Genomic DNA, 22,608 nt, shown 5'->3' on the forward strand with positions numbered 1-22,608 from the left:
ATACCCGCTCTTTCCCGCTGTTAGCAGGTCAGTGCGGTTTACAAAGTATGGTACAGAGTTACAATGTCTGATACAAAGTATCACAGAAATAACATAATTGTATAGAGTAGGACAAGAGGAAAAGATATGGGGGAGGGTTTAATGTAAGGATAATGCTAGTGGTGTGGATTAGGTTCATGAATTAAGTTGGGTCATTGGATAGGCTTGTTTGAAGAGGGTAGGTTTTCAGCAGCTTGTGGAAGGGTAGGTGTTCTTTGGTTGTTCGGATGTGTCTGGGTATTGCGTTCCAGAGTTGGCTGCCTAGAACGGAGAAGTTGGATGCGTAGTAGGTTTTGTATTTGAGACCTTTGCATTTTCACGGAGTGGGGGTTGCGCTTTCAAATTGTATGTTGTTGTTGCCTGTTGCTATAGCTTGTTTAAATTTAGTCAGGAGAGTAACTAGTACTGTTTCGGTGCTGTGATTAGACCAAAAAGCTGATTGGGAGTCGTGGAGTATTGAAAATTTATTTAAGTAGTTGGTGAGTTGTTTGGTTATCAGAGGAATGGATTCTACTGGGCGGTAGTTGGTTAAGTCACTTGTACTTTTCTTAGCATCTTGGGTGTAGGGTGAGTAGAATATTTCCTTTATCCTTTGGGAAGAGTCCATTTTGTAGTTTATAGTTCAAGTGCTTCGTGAGGTCTGATATGAATTGTTGAGGAGCGAACTTTATAAGGTTGTTGGGGCATATGTCTAACTTGCAGTGGTCTTAAAATTGCCTCAAATTGCTTGGGTTTTGCCTGCCCCTGGTACTGTCCAGATAGTGCTGAACAGTGGCATTGCTACGGGTGGGTCCGAGTGGGCCAATGAGGCCCCCAGAGCACCCCATCAGCAGCCACCTTACTCCCTTGCCTCCCTCTCCTCCAGCCCCAGATCGAGCATCTGCCCCTCCCCGTCTCTCTGAACCCTCCCTCCTCTCCCCAGTATACCTGAGAACTGCTGTAGACAGCAGCAACTCACATCCACAGATTCTCCCAGCCCCACAGGTTTTCCTTTGCCATTTCCCAACCTGTTGATGGCACTTCCTGTTTCCTCTGTGGCAGAATGAGGCAGAGGGAAGCCTGCAGAGCCACTGAAGGCTGCAGTTGTGAATCACTGCTGCTGCCGGCAGTTCTCACGTAGAGTATGGAGGGGAGAGAAGGGGTGTTCAGGAAGAGGGGGAGTTGCCAGGCAACAGCCATGGGAGAGATGCTGTTGAATCAGGGGACAGAGGAGAGGGAGAATGATACAGGACAAAAGTGGAGGAGAAGTTTTAGAAGGGCCCACCCATGTTTACTTTGGGCTACCCAAAATGGCAGGTCTGGCTACGCCACTGTTGCTGAAGCAGTTAGTGCTGCTAAATATTTTACTGGGTGGCTCTTATCCAGGTAGCAGCAGCTGCTAACATTTCAGTGCCTTTGAATATCTTGTAAGTAAATACCTAAGACAGTGGAGGGTGAAGTAAATTGTCTAAGTTCACAAGGATTGTCAGCAGGATTTAAACCTTGGCTTCCCTGTTCCTCACTTTCTGCTGCTCTAATCACTATCCTGCTCTTCTGATCTTGCCTTTTAAAATATCAAGATATATACTACTACGTTTGTACAAGCAAAGTACACTCAAAAATGGACAAACCATTCAACTAAAGGAATGTAAAGCAGACAAGGGTGCTTCCATCTCGCATATAACAGGGGCGAATCAGGTAAACCCAGAAGCAAGAATTTTCCAATAGAAAAGACAATTATGAAATACACCTAGCCATCTCTATAACATAGAGGGTCCTAACCCCTCAATCCTGTACTATTAACCCCAGGGTCCGTATGAAAGAACCAGTTTGAGTTCAATAGGAAATGAAAACTATTCAGCTTCAAAGAATATATATTTTACAGTGGAAATCCTTACCACACACTTGCAAAGAAATTGTAAAATAAATTGCCCTTTGAGAAAGAAGAAAGCCTTTCTTCTCATATCTAAAAGTCCCTTCTTCTGTATTGGGGTTAGGAGGAGTGTTTGATTAATGAGGGAGTTGTTGGGTAGATTCCTATTTGGGACTGTAGTAAACAGTCCTAGAAACCTGAGTGGTAAGTGTTCTTTTTCAGGCTTGGGAGAGAGAGGAGGGAATGGGCAGGTGTTTGCATTCAGAGACTCAGGGCAAAAATTGAGGAGGGGGCCTAAAAGCTGGCCTTCAGTCTATGGCTTTTCAGCTTGGGGCCCAGGACAATTGCCCTGTTTCCCACCCCCTAATGCCAGCCCTGGGAATAGGATGGGGCTACATCAAGACAGATTGAGAAAGGGTACTATTTAAAATTAGAACTTTGGTATGCTTCTCTTCTGGATTCTTGAAGTTATTTTAGAGTTGCAAAGGAGCTAATTCTTTTCAAGTTAGGAGGAAGACCTTTACATCCTCACTTTAAAAAATTGTTTCATGACACATTATTTCCCTCTTTCAGTGTAAACAAGTTCCAGACACCTGTTTTGTGCACAATGGTGTTCACAGATGTGAAAATACAGATCCCGGATACAACTGCCTTCCCTGCCCCCCTCGTTTCACTGGGGCACAGCCATTTGGCAAAGGTATTGAAGAGGCCACAGCAAACAAACAGGTAATGACACAACCCTGGATTTCCTCTGTATTTATTTAGGGGCCCTGTAAGCAGGTTAAACACTACCATGGGGTATGCTCATGTGTACTTTTTTTCATTTGCACACGCTACCCATGCACTAAAAATAATTTTTATTTGTTAGCATTGGGGACAAGTCTGGGGGCAGAGTAGGCGTGTTCCACACAAATTGGTTAGCACAGCTACATTGTTGCATGCTAACCAATTAGCATGTGGTTAACGCATGAACCCTTACCGCCTATAAAATAGGTGTCGGTAAGTCCTCGTGCTAATGGCCATATGCTAATGGGAAGATTAGCATGTGGCAATTATTGCCGAAATAGAAAAATCTGCCATTTCCTGGCAGCACTAAAAGTGGCCTCAGCGTGTGGGAAAGACCAGTGATGGGCACAGTGCAGGCCACTTAGCTGCTTAGTTCAAAGGGCCCCTAAATGAGTTAGTTAGTATATTATAGACGTACTCTTTAATTATGGTGGGCATATGCAAAAGGAAAAGTCTTCAAGAATCCTTTCAAGTTACACTTAGGTCGGCAGGTATTTCCCCATTTCTGGAGGGCTTGAAATCTAAGAGACTTATGTACTAAAGTGCAAAAATGCTTGGAAATGTGTAAAATCACCAAGTTCAGATGTTTTGTGCTATGTTCATGTGAAGAGCACTTATATAAAATTACATCACCTACAGATTTATGTAATTTTGATGTTAACGAATTGCTATGATGCAAAATCATGCAAAGCAGCTCAATGCATAAAAATGTGAAAATAAATGTGCAAGTACAGACTTTGCAGGCCTGTTTTTGCTGAAAAATAACTGTTCTCAAGAGTATAAAAAATGCCCCTTTGCACAGCAAAATTAAAGGACCTCCGCCAGCCGGAGACATCCCTAGATCTCCTCCCTCAGGGGGACCTGAATATCCTGGTTACCCAATGGGCCTGACACTCAGCCCCAGTGTGGGGCTAAAGAAAGGAAACCCCCTCCTCATTGAAGAACCCCCTTCCTAAAACATGTGTTGAGGGTCTTATTGTATCCCCTCACCCCTGGTACCCAAACTCATCACAAGGGGTCTGGGGCTCACTGGGGTACCCGGAGTGATCCCTACTCAGTCCTACCCTGCAGGTTGCCTGCAGCAAAAACAGTACTGCTGGCCCCTAGTGGTAATCTTGTGGTACTACCACTAGAGGTCAGATTGCCAAACAAGGAATTGGACAGGCTTTTGGTGGTATGTCTTCTTACATAGGAGTTTCACCACACTTATTTGACTTTCCAAATCAATTCTCCTTGTCTCTCTCAAAAATACAAAGTTACCTTTTTATATAGTAAAATACCACCAGTAATACATATTGACATATGTGAGTTACACATTCAGTTGGATAATAAACAGAGTCCCCGTTCTCCCACAATTTCATAGTCATGAATATGATTTGCAAAATTTAGTGCTTCCCATCGAAGTCTGTGCCCATAGAATCACTGTGAGAGACTGGGGCTTGGTACAAATGTAAAAAAACTTCTGTGATTCTGTGTGGCAGTGGCAGTGATGGTAAAGGTGATGCATCATTCCCCTCGGTCCCTCGACTCACCATCCTAGTGAATTTGGAACTGTGAAGAGGACAATGACAGCGCAGCACCTTGGGCTACTATCATTCTGTACTGCCTCCTGAAGCTAGATTTATGCAGTTTAAAACATGAAAAGCAAAATGCAGCACTTCGGCTCCAAGTATCTGAGGAGAAGGATATAACCTGAGATGTTGCCCTTTTGCCAGGACTGGATTATTTTCAAATATTTTGCGCAAAATTCCCTCAGTAGTAAAATATAGAATGTTATGTATAATGGACAATCAAGAATAAACCTAAACTTAAACCTTAATATTTAGATTTGAACAGTGAGAAAACAAGGACTGATTTAATAAAAATATGTTCTTATAGCAGTGTTTGAAGTGATTATACATTCATTCCTAGACTTTCTGACTTGAAGATCTGGGAAAGGATAATTCTTTTTTTAAAAGTTGGAAACATATGCTATTAGAATAATTTGTTTTCACATTCCTAGAGAGTAATGCTTTCTCCTGGTAACTATCAATAAACCCTTTATAATGCGGACCATTACACAGGTGCATCACTACCCTCTGCTTGAATAACAAGGGCCAGCTAAGCATTTTTTTTTTCTATCTATATAGAGAGATGTTTATGGTTGGGGTTTTTTTTCATGTACTGAAAGACCACATGCGAATGAAGGAAACTGTTAAACTCTGCGTTTCTTGCAGGTGTGCAAGCCACAGAATCCCTGCACTGATGGAACCCATAACTGCCATAAGAATGCTCGGTGCATTTATCTTGGGGTTTACACAGATCCAATGTTCCGGTGTGAATGCAAACCAGGCTATGCTGGAAATGGTGTCATCTGTGGAGAAGACACAGATCTTGATGGGTGGCCAAATGAGAACCTCGTTTGTGTTGCTAATGCCACGTATCACTGCAATAAAGTAAGCTACTGTACATGTTTTATAAGATTGCCTCAGAGCTAGTGAAAAATATCTTGTATAGTAAAGTCAATATGAATAGTTGAGCTTAACTTACAGATAGTAGAAAGTAAAACTAAGGATTAATCCTTCAGAAATATACTGCTCATGTTCATTATAGAAGATATTGCAATTTCACAGAAAAACTGGCATTATGTGCAGACATAAAGAAACATAGAACATGACAACAGATAAAAGCCATATGACCTGTCCATTCTACCCATCCACACCAGTTACTAAGCTCTATAATCCCTTCTTGTGTGCTTTGTCCCATTCCTTCTTGATTTCAGATACTGACCTCATGTCCATTGCCTCCACTCGGAGGTTGTTCCCTGCATCTATCACCCTTTCTTTAAGGAAATATTTCCCTAGTTTGTTCTTGAGTCTATCCTCTTTCACCGTCATCCTGTGACTAGATTGACTGCCAGTTTTTCTCAGCCACTAATATTGGTTTTTCATTTTAATCGAGGAGTGTGGTAGCTGTGTTAGTCCACTCTTAAGGTTATCAATAGAAATCAAACAAAATAAAACATGGAAAAGAAAATAAGATGATACCTTTTTTATTGGACATAACTTAATACATTTCTTGATTAGCTTTTGAAGGTCTCCCTTCTTCCTCAGATCGGAAATAAGCAAATGTGCTAGCTGACAGTGTATATAAGTGAAAACATTCAAGTATTACTATGACAGTCTGACAGGGTGGGAGGAGGGGGGTGGGTAGGAAGTATGCATGGGGACATCAAAGCATATCATTGATATTCTAACAGGATGGGTGTGGATAGGTGAGGAGAGGGTGATCAACAGAGACATACAGCTTTATGGTTTATAATGGGCTAGGAACCCCAGATCCTTGTTAAGTCCTTTCTGTTGGGTGTTAAAATATTCAAACATTCTGACTGATTCTGTATCCACAGAATCAGTATCCACACCCATCCTGTTAGAATATCAATGATATGCTTTGATGTCCCCATGCATACCTCCTACCCACCCCCATCCTCCCACCCTGTCAGACTGTCATAGTAATGCTTGAATGTTTTCACTTATAAACACTGTCAGCTAGCACATTTGCTTATTTCCGATCTGAGGAAGAAGGGAGACCTTCGAAAGCTAATCAAGAAATGTATTAAGTTATGTCCAATAAAAAAGGTATCATCTTATTTTCTTTTCCATGTTTTATTTTGATTTCTATTGATATCATTTTAATCGCAAATTATTGCATTATTGTAACATTAGTAATATATTAACATAGTAGAAAATAGAAAATAAAAAACACGGGGCCCACCCAGTCTGCCTAGATACAAATGCCAGCAAACCTATTGCCCTAAAATTCAACCAGTTATGTCCTAATGGTTTTGCTAGACAATACATAATTATCGCAAAACTGACAGCACTGACCCAGTTCATTTCTGAGGAACTGTAGTTAAATGGGAACTAGAAGGCTACCTCTTAGCTTGCAGTGTTTATATTTGGCAGTATATGTTTGGCGCTAGGCCAAAATGGCAATTTTGAACTTATTACTTCTACTTATCATTTGTGTGGAGTGGCATTTTAGAAAGGCCACACAAATCTGAATAGAGATTTTCATGTTGGGATGTCTACAATATCCCATGTATTTTAGAAAAGGTGTGGAATCAGAAATAGACGCCACTGTAAACAACACTGTGACAGCTGTGTCCCATGAGTGGACCCATTTTAGACACTTAGACAGTAAGAATATCAACTTCGACTCCCCTTCCAGATAAACATGTCTGGTTTGGCATTTGAATGTGAATGCAGTGATTTTTGACCACACACATTTGAATGTGTATGCAGTGATTTTAGACCACACACATTGTCAATATATTAAAAAACTTTTCTTCTAAAAAGATCAAAATTGTTAAAATCTATTTGGAAATAAATTAAAAGTTAAAATAATTCTTTCCAAGCAAGGTTTTTATGACCAGTGATGAAAACCATGCCCCCAGTTAAAGCCGCTGAAAACTGAAAGTAAGCGGTTGGGCGTTTTGAGGTCTTTTCCTTGCTTTTTAGAAATATTTTGTTAAAATCAAACATTATATTTCCATATAACTTTTATTGGATTCCTCTTTATATGTTTGGTGATCTTACATCTTGGAGTCCTGTATGGTAATCCTCTTACTATTATCATGGGAGAGGCATGGACATCAGGGCTTTCTAGAAATTTCTGCACAGATATAAAATACTACAGATGTATGCCTAAGTTGGACAGCAGGAATTACACCTGATTTCAGCAGGCATAGTCCTGGCACCCAAATGTGGGGATGGAAATCGACAGTACGCACTGTCCTATAAAGGGTGCTCAACCCAGAGCACCGTTTATAGAACAGTTCTGGGTGCTAATTTTTTTTCCAGCTCCCAAATTTGAGCAACATTTACTAAATCTGGTCTGTAGCAAGTCAAATATGCACTTGTATTTTAGTTGTGAGCTCTTGCACCTGCCACAAAACTGTTGTAAACGCTCCGCCCAAACTCTGCCAAGTGAGTGCCATTGTTCAAATACATTCATAAATGACAAGAATACCTGCCATCATGTGCGTACTTGCAACTCCTAATAGAATTACCCCCTAGATGTCCATACAGATAGTTGTAATGGGTGGAATTTAAGGAAGCTGTAAAATGTCTGTTTCTTTTCATTTCAAGGATAATTGCCCCAACCTTCCTAACTCTGGCCAGGAAGATTACGATAAGGATGGAATTGGTGATGCTTGTGACAGTGACGATGACAATGATGGGATCACTGATGACAGGGTAAGCACTATAAATATTTTGTTATTATCAAAGATAAAATATTGATGAAAACTGAAAGGTTGGTTAAATTTAACTAGACTGATACAAAATGAAAGTACCAGTGGAAGGAGTCACAGCATGCTATGCTCATATTAGCCCTCTCCTCAAGTCACTTCACTGGCTTCCTATCCGTTTCCGCATACAGTTCAAACTCCTCTTATTGACCTATAAGTGCATTCACTCTGCAGCTCCTCAGTACCTCTCCACTCTCATCTCTCCCTAAATTCCTCCCCGAGAACTCCGTTCACTGGGTAATCTCTCTTATCTGCACCCTTCTCCTCCACCGCTAACTCCAGACTCCGTTCCTTTTATCTTGCTGCACCATATACCTGGAATAGACTTCCTGAGCTGGTACGTCAGGCTCCGTCTCTGGCCATCTTCAAATCTAAGCTAAAAGCCCACCTTTTTGATGCTGCTTTTAACTCCTAACCCTTATTCACTTGTTCAGAACCCTTATTTTATCATCCTCACTTTAATATTCCCTTATCTCTTGTTTGTCCTGTTTGTCTGTCCTAATTAGATTGTAAGCTCTGTCGAGCAGGGACTGTCTCTTCGTGTTCAAGTGTACAGCGCTGTGTACATCTAGTAGCGCTATAGAAATGATTAGTAGTAGTAGCATTCCTTTCACTGCAGTCTTGTCCAACCCACGGTACGTGGGCCAAAACCTGGCCTGCCAACTTATTTTTTCCATCCTGCAGAAGCTCAGTAAAGCACAGATTCCTCCAACAAGGTCCCTGTTTCCCCACAACTAGGCATGATGAGTTCAGCTTTTTCTTCCTCTGCTACTTTATGCTCAACTGATATAAAAATGAACCAAAGATGGGTGAAGGCTGGGGGAGGGGGGGGTTACATATGAGAGAGAGAGAGTAGATGAAGGCAGGGGGGCACATATGAGAGAGAGAGAATGGGTGACAGCAGGGAGCACATATGAGAAAGGGAGAAAGACCTCATCTGGCCAAGCTCAATGACTTATGCGGCTGTTATGCTTACAACTGCCTTATCGCTAAGATTGGCCCCTTTATAATCATAGGTCAAAAACACACAAAAAATGTTAGTTTTTTTTTTTTTTTAGCTTACAAACTTCTACATAATAATGTGCAATACTACTCAAAGTCGCTTCTCCAAAGCTTCAAAACACTGTTATATCACAGAATTTGCAGCACTTATCTTTAAAGCTTAATCCCGACGGGGATCTTAATTTCACCAACGGCTTCTTCAGGGGATATTCAAATACTGCTGCCAACGGCACTGAACGTTGTAAATAATGCCTGGAGCTATATGGCATTTATACACTGAATGACTCTGTGTCTGCACGTCGCTGGTGAAGTATATGCAAGTTCCCTTGACAAAGCGAGGCACCGCGAAACAGGTTCCTGTCGGGACAAAGCATTCACCGGCTGTTTAATGGAATGCTGACAAGTGAGATCTAAACAATGCAGGACTGCTGAATCCACAGCATGAGTTACAGATAATAAAGCAGCAGGGGGGTTTTTCAGCCAGATAAGTTTAAACATTGATCCTGCTTGACAAGTATAAACATTGTTTCTGCACGGGTTTAAGCTCTGTATATAAGCTACAAACGATAGTGCATAAAAATTTACAAAAAAATGATATGAACCAAAGAAGAATTTTTTGTTATATAAGCACAGTTGAAATATGGATTAATTTACTGTAGAACTCTGATTTTGAGGTGGTTGACAGCACTATCGGTGGTTGGGGGTAGTCAATGATTATAACTGAGTCACTAAAGCTGAGGCTTTAAGGAAGCACAAAAAAGAAGTGCCTGTGTGACCGTATGAGACATCCCCTCATTAAAACATAAATAAGTGTGAGCTGCTCCACTGACAGTTTGTTGTGTATATTCCTAAAGTAAGCAGCAAGAAATCTATTTTACTCTTTTAGATTGCCAGGTACTTGTGACCTTCATATCTCCCCTCAGCCCTCTCTTATCCAAGCTGAATAACCCTAACCTCTTTAGCCCATCCTCATAAGGGAGTCATCTCATCCTCTTTATCATTGTGGTTGTCTTCTCTGTACTTTTTATTTACCTGCAAACTTGGCAAAACTGCAGTCGATGTACGTTCTCCTTTTGTGAATACTCACAGCTTTTGAACATCATCCATGACACACAAGGATGTGTTTTGCAAAGATGCCCCAGACTTTGTAAAAAAAACATGTTTAGTTTATTCTAATACTGCCATATTACTGGGGAGCACAGTAACTAGTTCTGAACATTCAGAAAGCATTTTTTTCTTTTCTTTTTTTTTTACTGAGCAGTCCACATTTCTCAAACACTTGTGGATCAATTTTCAAATGTTTAAGAGCCTAACTTTTGGAATTAAATTGGCAGCTTTGAAAACTGGCTATGGGGATCTTTTACTAAAGCTTAGCTCGAGTTATCCTGCAGCAGGGCCAATCTTATTCCTATTGTCCCTGCTGCAGATAACTCGAGCTAAGCTTTAGTAAAACACCCCCTAAGGTTCCTAAATTTAGCTGTTAGTTTTCACTAGGCTTATAAATGTGGGATTCTAAATAGTGGATAGGGTCAGGTCCATGAAAGTAAAAATACACTTAGTACAGATTTTCATCTCAAGGAATCTGGTCCAAAACGTAAAAATCTAAGGGGGATAGTTACCGAGGTGCAGTAAAAGGCAGGCTTTTACTGCACCTTGATTTACCATAGGAGTCACCGACCTGCAGTTTCTCAATACCATAGGTTGATGTCGCCTGTGTAACAAGAGTAACTGCTTGGGAGCAGCATTTTTTCACAACCCAGGAGCATCATGCTGTAAAGCCACAGCCCAAATCTCCCGAGCATCTCTTAAAGGGCCCAGCCTCAGTTCCCCAATTATATGCCTGAAGCCCCACTCCCACTTGCAAGCCCCCCTCCCAACCAGGATATTCACCCAGATGCTACCACAGAGGTACCTCCCTCCATCCCCCTAGAAGGCTTCCCCCTTCCACCTGTAAGCTCCCCAGGCCTACATTCAAGATTCCCTAGAGTATAGAGCAGGAGTTCTCAACCCAGTCCTCTGGACACACCTAGCCAGTCAAGTTTTCAGGATAACCACAAGGAATATGCATGAGATATATTTACATACCCTGGAGGTAGTGCATTCAGATGCTATTTCATGCATATTCATTGTGGCTATCCTGAAAACCTGACTGGCTGTGTGTGCCCTAAGGACTGGGTTGAGAACCCCTAGCCTAGAGGGAACCACCAACATGGCCCAGTGCTCCTTGGCGGTAAAATAACACTTTTTTGCTGATGTTATTTTACTGACTATAATAAGGCTTGTGGTGTGCACCCAGTGTTCACCGGAAGCCAAGTTATAATATTTGCTTACTAATTAGATGCTTTACATGCTTTTTCTTGCATATTTTGTATCTCATTACTATGTGCCACTGGGTAAACTAAATAGCACTGCGTTAGGACACTGAAATATGCATTAAGGGGCAAATAATGCAGGTTAGTGATCTAATGCAGCTTGATAAATACCCCTCCCCCTAAATTTGGCTAAAAATTCTTCTAAATTTAAGCTCCTAAAATTAAGGCACCTAGGGTCAGGCCCTCCACTTTCTGTAAACATTAGCTTCTGCATTTCATTTATACCAGCAGGCACTTTGAATTAAGTAATGGCTCCCTAATTTCAAAATAGAAAAATTCATTTTTTACTTCTACGTAAGTTATAAGTATCGCACATGTTAGAGAGAACGTTTTGTTTTTGTATATAAATCTACAGGTCAAAAATGGATAGAGAGAGTATTTTTACATATTTATTTTAAATTCTTCTTCCATGTTGACAGTGTCTGATTTTCTTTCTGTTACAGGATAACTGTGCATTCATATTCAACCCCCAGCAATACGACTTTGACAAGGATGACGTGGGTGACGGCTGTGATAACTGCCCTTACAATCACAACCCTGATCAAACAGACACAGATAACAATGGAGAAGGAGATGCCTGTGCTGTAGATATCGATGGGGATAGTAAGCATCTATCTGATAACTCTTGAATGAACAGATATTTATAGAGTGCATTGGTTTGAAAGAAAACCAACCTTCTGGTAATCCAGAAAAGAGAGACACACCTAGGGAAAACATATATAGAGACAAGCCTTCTTTCCATTATCCCTTCCTATCCCACTTCAGAACATCAACATTTCAGGCAGTTAAATATTGGAATATTAGAAGTCTTCCCTTATAGATTACAGCTTTGTCGTCATGTACACTGTTTCAAAAGTATTTAAAATCTATTCTCTTTTCTGGATATTATGATCTTTAGGTTTATATGGCGATTGTTGTAGCTCTTCATCATAAGTTGATTTCTTCATCTGTAAACCGCTCAGAATCATATCATTTGAAACTGGGAGGGATATAAATGCTCAGAATAGAATAGGCTTGCAAACCCCTGTGTCAGCTCTGCTTAATCTATCCGACATATGCTCAATACAGCGAACTGCCACACTACTATTCTAAGAAAATAATTCATCTGAATGATGTGCCAAAAATCATTGTGATTTGTGGCACATCACTCGGTGAAATCATTTGTTAGAATTGCAGTTCGGCAGTAATGAGTTTGTGCTTTACTGTTTCAGTAACTGGCAGACTTGATGGCCTTGTGGTTCCCATCTGCCATCATTTTCTCTAATTATTCCCGTTTGGGAGAGAGCCCTCTATTTTCCAGTTCTAGGAATGAATATTAGAAAGATTTGATGGTTTAAGCTGGCATTCTGGTATGTTTTATAGACGTCTATGTGTTGCATGTTCTGCTATGATCTTTAGGGGAAATCCTGTTTTAACCTCCTGACTTTCATCTCCAGGTGTTCTGAATGAAAACGACAATTGTCCCTATGTACATAATGTTGACCAGAGAGATACAGACAAGGATGGTCTTGGAGACCACTGTGATAACTGCCCAATGGAACACAACCCAGAGCAGGTAAATTTCAAGCTGGAAAAAATGTATTAAGCAATAAGATTACAAGTATTCATATACTCATAGCTGATACCTGGTGAAATTTACCAAAATTGTCTGTCCCCTTCCTCAGCCCCAGAAGTAAACTCTTGTTGCCCCAGGGCTGCCAAGAAGGGGGGGGGGGGCATGTGGGGCAAGATTCCCTGGGCTTCAGGCCATAATGCAGTCTAACTTCCCACATCAGTCAGCAATAATGGAATGTAGGGAAGAGTTTTTCAGGGAGAAATAAGGATTTATGTCCATCAATTTTATATGATACTTGTTAATTGAGAAAACACAAGGGATAGTGAATGGCTTTAACCTACGATCATAAACCCAGCTGCTGCATCAGATAGAAGAGTGCAGAGAGCACTTTATAAGATGATTCTGTGATGCATATGATAACTTCTTTCAGGTGTTTGGAATTGGAGGGGGTTATTTTTGAATCAGTTTCCCCATTGGAGGGGGGCTCTGGATTTTGAACTGTTGATGAAAGATCAAGTATCCAAGGTTTTTCAGACTTGTTTTGCTCAGTTTCGTCTATTGTTTAGCAGGGCCGCTGAGAGACTGGGCCAGGCCCGGGACAAGGCCGCCCCCCCCACCACCCGAGGTCGCCGGGGCCCCCCTCCACCTCCGGACCTTCTGCATTGAACTTAAAGCGCCTCACCTTCGAAGGTGCAGCAGAAGATCACTCCCTTCGGGCCTCCTTTCCTCCCTGTGTCCCGCCCTCACGGAAGTTACGTCAGTCGAGGGTGGGACACAGAGGGAAGGAGTGGTCTGCCACTGCTTGCTGCACTTTCGAAGGTGAGGCGCTTTAAAGCTTTAAAGTTCAATGCCAGGGAGCGACTGAGGGTGGGCGGGCCGGACTGCGGCAGCGCCGCCCCCCCCCCCCCCCCCCGAGACCCGGGCCTGGGGAATTTTGTCCCCCCCCCCCCCTCTCGGCGACCCTGTTGTTTAGACTTAAACCAATGTTGTCTCCCCATGATTTTTGTGGGATTATTCAGAGTATGGTGTTATTGCATCTGGACTACTGCAGTGCTCTTTATCTTGGTATGGCAAAGACCCCAGGGTTAGGGCATTGCAGTTAGTCCATAATTCTGCTGCTAGATTAGCCACAGGTGTAATACATATTACTTCCATTTTGAGACAGTTACATTGGTTACCATTGCAGAGTAGAACACAATTTAAGGTTCTTTGTTATGTGCGTCAGGCTATCTATAGATCTGCACCAGAACATTTGAAAGATACCTTTTGTGTGTATCATCCTGCTAGGAGTTTGAGGTCAGAAGCAACAATGTGACTGTCATCTGATGTAGTGTCTCTTGTTAGATACTGTGAGACTAGATCTTCTGCTTTTTCTGTGGCTGGGGTGCAGTTATGGAATGCATTAAAAGGGCAATTGATATTAATCATTGAAATTTTGCAGTTAATAGGCTATTGAAGACTACATTGTTTGTGGAAGCATTTATGTAAAGTTGGTTGTATAATGGCACAATTTTTGCTGCAAGGTTTTGAGATGATACAGTGATGGCATGTATTTTGTTGTTTTGTATTTTATTTTGTAGGATTTATTGTAAACTGCTTCGATTTAAACGGCCTATAAATGTGTAAAATTAAATATATTTTTTTTAATTAGAAGCCCTACAAATAATGAAAATGAAATTTGACATGTTTCTCTTTCGTGTTTTCCCAGACCGATTCAGATTCTGACCTCATTGGAGATAAGTGTGATAGCAATGAGGACATAGATGAAGATGGACATCAAAATAACTTGGATAATTGCCCCTATGTCTCCAATGCTAATCAGGCTGACCATGACAAAGATGGTAAAGGTGATGCCTGTGACTCTGATGATGATAATGATGGAATCACTGATGACAAGGATAACTGCAGATTAGTTTTCAATCCAGACCAGGTTGACACCAATGGTAAGTAAGGAGAGTACAGCAGAGAACATTAACACATTTAGAGCTTCAATACATTGAGTCTCGTATGCTGTTTGGTATTTTCATTTAGGAGGTACCCAACCAAGAAGGCTCCAAGTGATGTAAAATATACATGTACAAATAAAACAGTATAAATCAAATATAAATGGAACATATAAATAAAAATAAGGTAGAACCAAGAAACCCAACAATGGGAAAGAATACAAACAAGTTAGTTAAAAGTATTAGTAAACAACCAGGGTTTGCATCCAATCCTGATAGAGTAGTCTGCACACAATGAGGGGCATAATTGAAAGGGGCACCCAAGTTTTCCTGAGGACGTCCTCGCAGGACGTCCCGGCGAAGGGGCAGGGAAACCTGTATTATCGAAACAAGATGGACGTCCATCTTTCGTTTTGATAATAGTCGGGGATGCCCAAATCTTAACATTTAGGTCGTCCTTAGACTTGGTCATTTCTGATTTTCGGCGATAATGGAAACTAAGGACACCCATCTCAGAAACGACCAAATCCATGCCCTTTGGTCATGGGAGGAGCCAGCATTCGTAGTGCACTGGCCCCCCTGACATGCCAGGACAACAACCGGGCACCCTAGGGGTCACTGCAGTGGACTTCAAAAGAAGCTCCCAGGTATATAGCTTCCTTACCTTGTGTGCTGAGCCCCCCAAAACCCACTACCCACCACCAGGGGCGTATCTGAGGTTCGGCGGTAGGGGGGGCAGGGGCTAGAGTGAGGGGGCACATTATAACCCCCCCCCCCCCCCCACCGCCGTTAACACTCCCTCCCTCCCCGCCTACCGCCGTCACCTACCCCGAGGTCCGCTTCCTCCGGCTTTTTAAAATATTGCTTCAGCTGGCGGGGGACCCCAACCCCCCGCTAGCCCAGCCGCGATCTTTAACTTTTTCATCCTCGTCGTGCAGCGCGCTGTGAAAGCTGCATGCATCTTTAGTTCCAGTTGGATGGAGTTTGACGTCGCAGCACATTGTAACGTCAACGTGCTGCGACGTCAGACTCCATCCAACTGGATCTAAAGATGCATGCAGCTTTCACAGCGCGCTGCACGACGAGGTAGGTGTTCACATGAGTGCAGTTTGAGGGGAGCTGGACAGTGAGTGTATTTAGACACATGGGACTAGATTCTATATATCATGCCTAAAAATTTGGTGCTAAAATGAAATTCACCTAAGCACATTCTATAAATTACACCTCAATTTAGAATAAGCCTAAATTCCCGTACGGTATGTAGAATACGGCGAGAGGCCATAACAGCACCTATCTCTAGGCATGACTATTTACATCAAGTTAGGCACAGAGCACGTGTATTATATGACCCTGCGTGTAGTTTTCCAGAATGCCCATGATCTGCCTATTCCACACCCATAGCTATGCCACCTTTTCGGCAGTGTGCATTAGAATTTATGCGCATCGCTTTGCAGAATACGCTCAGTGGGTAGTGTGCGTAAATTTTAATGAATGCCAATCAGTGCTGATAATTGCTTAACATTCAATTATCAGCACTGATTAGCTTGTTAACTAATTAAGTTATGCACATTCTTATGGAATATGCTTTGATTTCCACACAGAAATCTCGGCGCCATATATAGAATACGGTGGATAAATCGTAAAATACTATAATCTAAATACATTCATTAATGATCTAGGTGCAAGCATTTACATCTGATCTATGGTTGGTGTGAATGAGTATGCCGAAATCCTTGACCATTTTGGAATTTAAAGACGGGTGTTATCCTGGCGTAGAGGTTTTTTTGACTGACAGTAAAAAAAAGAACGGATCTCTTCAGAGAGATGGAGATCTCTGAGTGGTGTTCCATAAAGTTCCCCTTTCTCCCCTCACTTTTTAATTTGCTTATGCAGTACCTTGGAGAGGCTCTTGACTAGATTGAGATTAAAAATACATACACAGATGACATTACTGTCATATTACCTGTATCTCAATTGTGATCTGTAACTCTATCTAATATCCAAAATTATGTTAGAAAACTGGATTTCAATCCATCAGCTCAAACTTTAATAAGAATAAAACTAAGGGTCCCTTTTACAAAACTGCAGGAGGAATAACACATGGGTAGCGCACACGAAATTGGCACTACCGCCAGGGTAGCACGGGCAACCGGCAGTAATTCTGAGTTTTGCGCACACTGAATCCCATGCTAGAAAATAAATTTTTTATTTTCTACCATGGGGGGTGTTCCCAGCAGAAATCTGCAGCACAGCCACATTGGTATGCGCTGCATGGTCACCTGCGCTAACCCAGCGGTAACTGGGCAGCACACGGCAATGCCTGATACCACTGGGTTACTGCCATGCAAGCCATTTCTGGGGGGGGGGGGATTTTTCCCCAGGAAATGGTGCACGCTCAGGGCAGGAATACCGCCAGCTGCTGGGTTGGGCCACCAGCAGTCCTGAAAGAACGAGCAGTAAGCCCGTGTTGGGCCTACCACCGCTCTGTAAAAGGGCCCCATAAATAGGTAAGAGAGTAAGGGGACTAATTTAAAGACAGGTGCACATGAAGTCAGAGAGATGGTTAAATATTATCTCAGCTAGAGTAGGAGTGGATAACCGTGGAATATGGGAAATGAAATGTCAACAATATTTCCCATGTTGTTTTGTCACTTTTTTTGCCTGAAACAGTAAAAAATCTGAAATTTCAATATAGCAATAAGTATAAAACTCAAAGGGCCCTGCTTGCTAAGGTGCGCTAGCATTTTTAGCGCATTCTAAATGCTAGAGACACCCATATATTCCTAAGGGTGTCACTAGCATTTGCGAGCGCTAAAAACGCTAGCATGCCTATAGTGCAGCTTAGTAAACAGGGCCCTAAATGTTGCTTTTTGCCTGTGTTGTATTTGCTAATAATGAAAATTGTTGAAGAGTATGGAGGAGTGGGAAATTGTAGACACTCTTTCGAAAGAGTGTGAACTACTAACGATGTTGCTCCTAAAATGAAACGAGCAAGCAAAATGAAAATGCCCATAAATGACACAGGAAACTAAAGCAAAATGAACATTTTGTGGGCTGCTCATCCCTATGAAAATTTTGTGGGCTGCACATCCCCTATGAGCTGTTGGTTGATTGTTATTGCCTATATCTATCACCATTATTTATTGACGGATTGTGTGTTTTTTCAGGTGACGGTCGTGGTGATCCTTGTCAATATGATTTTGATGCTGATAAGATTCCAGATGTTGATGACGTCTGCCCTGAGAATGTTGAAATTAGTCAGACTGATTTCCGCAAATTCCAGATGGTTCCATTGGATCCCAAGGGCACATCTCAGATTGATCCCAACTGGGTAGTTAGACACCAGGGCAAAGAGCTGGTTCAGACAGTCAATTGTGACCCTGGCATTGCTGTTGGTGAGTTAAAAAAAAATCTTGAAGTCATTTCTTTGACTTTAAAGCCGCAAAAAAGAATCATATGTGGATTTTTCTTCACTATACACAAGGATGAGTGAAAGTCAGAAAAATGGAAATGTTATGGTTTATTAAATTTTAATATAATTAGGGGGATGTTATCAATGTGGGCTACTGTTAAGTTAGATTATTTTACCACAAGTTGGGTTATTTTAGCATAGGGTCTTATTGCACAAAATTGTGGTAAAATAACACGATTTAACAGTAGCCCATGTTGATAACTTCTCCCTTAATTGCTTATATTCCGTCTATATAACCATAGTTTAATGCAGATTACAATCCAGTATAGCAATGAATATGTTTATTTTTCAAATAATTGAGTAGCACCCAGCTATATGCAAGATTTAATCTATTTAGAAACGCAAATATACATTCTAAAAGTTTGGATTCTCCTTTTTCCTAGTTGAAGGAATATTGGGGGCCGGTGTTCAGACCGCGGGATTTAGCCCAGCTAACGCCTGTGGTCGGTGGTAACGCTGGATATTCAATGCCAGGCTTTTCCGGAGACTGGCATTGACAATCCAGTTTATTTTTGGCCGCTTTGAACTTAACCAGCCAAAATATTGCATACAAAGAAAACCAATGTATGCAATTTTTATCCAAAATTTAGATAATTTGTCTCCATAATGTTGTGCACGTTAAAGATAATACCAGGAAATGATTTACTTTATCAAAACTAGGTAGTACTATTGTATTGATGTGAGTTCATATTAAAATCCTTAGCTTTTCATAAAAGACGACTAGCAAGTAGCTGAATTCACAAAGATAATGGAAGTCTTAAGAAAATTCTTGCTTTTGTCTACTGCCTCCAGGTTTTGATGAGTTCAATGCTGTGGACTTCAGTGGCACATTCTTCATAAACACTGAAAGAGATGATGATTATGCTGGTTTTGTATTTGGTTATCAGTCCAGCAGTCGGTTCTACGTCGTAATGTGGAAGCAGATCACACAGACCTATTGGGACAATACACCAACCAAAGCTCAGGGGTACTCTGGCCTCTCTATCAAGGTGGTCAACTCCACCACAGGTCCTGGAGAACACTTAAGGAATGCTTTGTGGCACACAGGAAACACCACCGGGCAGGTACATATCTGAAGAATCTTCTCATACATTATGGGGTTATCGAGGAACAAGGAAGGTAGTCACTAAAGTGCGGTATAAGTTGGCATTTTACCACATCTTACTTTACCACAGGAATTAGCAATTTTCAGATTGTCCACACTGGAGCATAGTGTGCCATTACTTTTCACCTTCAGTGTTTCTACTACTTTAAAAAGAGAAAATCTACAAGTATTTTATAAAGCATATTACATTTGAATCATTTTTTACATTTCTATCATTCAAATCAACTATGATACCTGAGGATTGGAGGGAGATCAGTGTAACACCAATTTTTTTATAAGGGCTTCCAGACCGATCCAAACAAACTAAACTGGTAAGCCTGGAATCGGTCCTGGGCAAAATGATTAAAGCTATACTAAAAAAACCAAAATTACTATTCATAAAGGGGCTGTTTACCAGTATGCAAAGACCATGCTGGTAAACACCGGGGTAAAATGGCTGTTTTCTCCAATTTTCATTATTAATGACCAGATGCTAATTTTCCCATTAGCTAATGGCCCTAATTTTGCAATGTAGCGGCACTAACCGATTATCGCAGAGCACACTCACTCTCCGCTCACAGACCCATCCCATGGGTAGTATGCTTATTTTTATCAGTGCCCATTTTTCATCGCAATATCTAGAATTTTGTCCATAGTGGATAAGAATGAGCTGTTTGATATAGTTTATTTGAATGTTCAGATAGTGTTTGACAAAATACCTCAAGAGACACTTGACAGGAAAGTAAAGATATGTGGAAAAGAAGGCCATGCCCTTTTGAGGACTGCAAACTGGCAGAAAGACAGAAAAGAGAGAGCAGATGATGTTTAATATGGGCAAGTATGAAGTGATGCTACTCTATAAGCCCTGTTTAGAGTTAGGCATGATTGACACAATAGCGCTAATGCCCGGGAATCATGCCTACCTTTAGGTGTGGCCATTTGCAACAACTGAAACAGATCCTGCTCCTAAATTTACATGCGTAAATGGCAATTAAATCTAATTAGTGCCAATAATTGCTTGTTAAAAAGTCAACTATTGGTGCTAATTGGCTTGCTATTCAATTAAATTGTGTGCGGCAATTTTTGGCGGCTTTTATAGAATTAGGGAGTTAATGCTTGTTAAAGAAGCAAATATCATATGTTATTGTCTTAATTAACCTTGCTAACTAATCCCCTAAGTAAGTTATGTATTCATCACTCACTGGCAATCTTAACCTGGGCTCCAGGTTTGTTAAAGGAAAAGCAATTGCAATAGGAAAAAAAGTGATTCATTCACAAACTTAATAAATATTTAAATATGCAGATTTTCACAGGAGCACTCAAGTTTTAGGTTCTATTTCTGGTTTTATATTTTATTTTATTGGTTGTATTTTTTTTAGATGCTATGAATCTATTTGTGTAAATTGATATTTGTGTAATACAAATATGAAGTAATGGTGTTATATGTTCATTGCTAAGAAAATGGAGCTTAAAAATATGCATATTATCACAACTACTACGGTTTGCTGCTTAGTGTTCTTCACTTCCATGTTATCCATGAAGTCTTTAGTTGATATCTTTTAATCCTATGAATAGAAAGTAAATACGTATCTATAAATAACTGAGGAGCCCTTTTACTAATCTGCGTAAATGTGTATGAGCACCCAACGCACACCAAAATGGAGTTACCGCCCGGTAATTTCATTTTTGGTGCGCCTCAAGAGGCATTTGACACGCGTAGGTCATTACTGCTCGGTTACTGCATGAGACTTTATTGCTAGGTCAATGGCTGGCGGTAAAGACTCAGACCCAAAATGGATGCACGTCAATTTTCATATTGCCGCACGTCCATTTTCGGCAAAAATTTTAAAAAGGCATTTTTTACAGGTGCGCTAAAAAATGATTCTGCACACGCCCAAAACATGCATCTACGCTACCGCAGGACATTTTTCAGTACGCCTTTGTAAAAAGGCCCTTGAAATCCCTTCTATGTGACCATCTCTGGGAAAAGGTGATTAAAGTCACCAGAAACAAAAAAAAATGAGGTTTTAATTAATTGTGCTAGAGCAAACAGTCCAAACCCCATCTTTTTTATGTAAAAAGTTACAAACTGTTTATGGACACATAGTGTGAAAAATCGGCCATTCTCAACATTTTAGATCTGCTATGTTAGTCACCTTTTCCCAGAGTCAGTTGCCTACGTTCCAATCTAGTTGCTCTGTTCTAAAGGTTTTCAAACTGAATCTATTTTAATAAGGCAATTGTATACTATTTTATCCTGTTATCTGGCTATCAAGTTTTCTAAATTCCTATGCCTGCTTCCCAGGTTCATACTTTATGGCATGACCCCAGTCACACAGGCTGGAAAGATTTCACTGCCTATAGATGGCATCTCAACCACAGACCAAAGACTGGTTTCATTCGGTAAGTGAACCACAAAAGCAGAAATCCAAGCATAGTTGAATTTTTCACTGTAAACCAGGGGTTCTCAACCCAGTCCTTGGAACACACTTGGCCAGTCAGGTTTTCAGAATACCCACAACAGATACGCATGATATAAATTTGCACCCATTGCCTCCAGTATATGTAAATCTGTCCTACCCACATTCATTATGGATATTTTGAAAACTAGATTGGCTTGATGTGTCCCAAGGCCTGGGCTAAGAACCTCTGATTTAAATCATGCTAGAATCATAGGCGCTGATATTCAGACCATGGGAGGGAGCCAGAGCCGGTCTTAGCAAGTGCGGGGCCCTGTGCAGACCAATTTGATGGGGCCCCCATCCTAGCTCCAGGGCGGCCACCCCTCCCTCTGAGCTCCAGGACCATCCCCCCTCCCTCCAAGCTCCAAGGCCCCTCCCTCCTTCCCATCTCCAAGGCCTCCCTCCCAGCTCCAAGGCCCCCCACCTTCCGAGGCCTCCCTCCCTCCGAATTTTAAAAGTTACCTCGTCAGGTTACAGGCAGCGGCAGGTAGCAACAGTGAAAAAGCGTGCAAGCTCGGCACTTCAGGAGCCTTCCTTTCTTTCTCTCAGCTCTGGTCCCGCTCATGAGGGCGGGACCAGAGCTGAGAGAGGGAAGGGAAGGCTCCTGAAGCGCCAAGCAGCTTGCACGCTTTTCACTGCTGCCGCCTGCCACTGCCTGTAACCCAACGAGGTGACTTTTAAAATTCAGAGGGAGGGGGACTGGAAATCGGGCGGTCGGGGCAGAAGCGCGCCGCGCGGGGCCCCCTTGAGC

At 41.5% G+C, this 22,608-nt stretch overlaps 1 protein-coding gene across 1 annotated transcript in view; it reads left to right on the top strand.

The window, feature by feature from the left end:
- Positions 1–22,608, top strand: part of THBS1 (thrombospondin 1) — an 85,962-nt gene that overhangs the window by 57,908 nt on the left and 5,446 nt on the right. The window contains exons 11-19 of the mRNA XM_030214147.1: positions 2,465–2,617; positions 4,894–5,112; positions 7,807–7,914; positions 11,785–11,944; positions 12,778–12,896; positions 14,605–14,839; positions 18,007–18,234; positions 19,104–19,375; positions 21,701–21,798. Coding sequence (XP_030070007.1) covers positions 2,465–2,617; positions 4,894–5,112; positions 7,807–7,914; positions 11,785–11,944; positions 12,778–12,896; positions 14,605–14,839; positions 18,007–18,234; positions 19,104–19,375; positions 21,701–21,798 — 1,592 coding nt within the window. The remainder of the gene's footprint in view (positions 1–2,464; positions 2,618–4,893; positions 5,113–7,806; positions 7,915–11,784; positions 11,945–12,777; positions 12,897–14,604; positions 14,840–18,006; positions 18,235–19,103; positions 19,376–21,700; positions 21,799–22,608) is intronic.

This window comes from Microcaecilia unicolor, chromosome 9, assembly GCF_901765095.1.
Source record: "Microcaecilia unicolor chromosome 9, aMicUni1.1, whole genome shotgun sequence".
Classification (NCBI taxonomy): domain Eukaryota; kingdom Metazoa; phylum Chordata; class Amphibia; order Gymnophiona; family Siphonopidae; genus Microcaecilia; species Microcaecilia unicolor.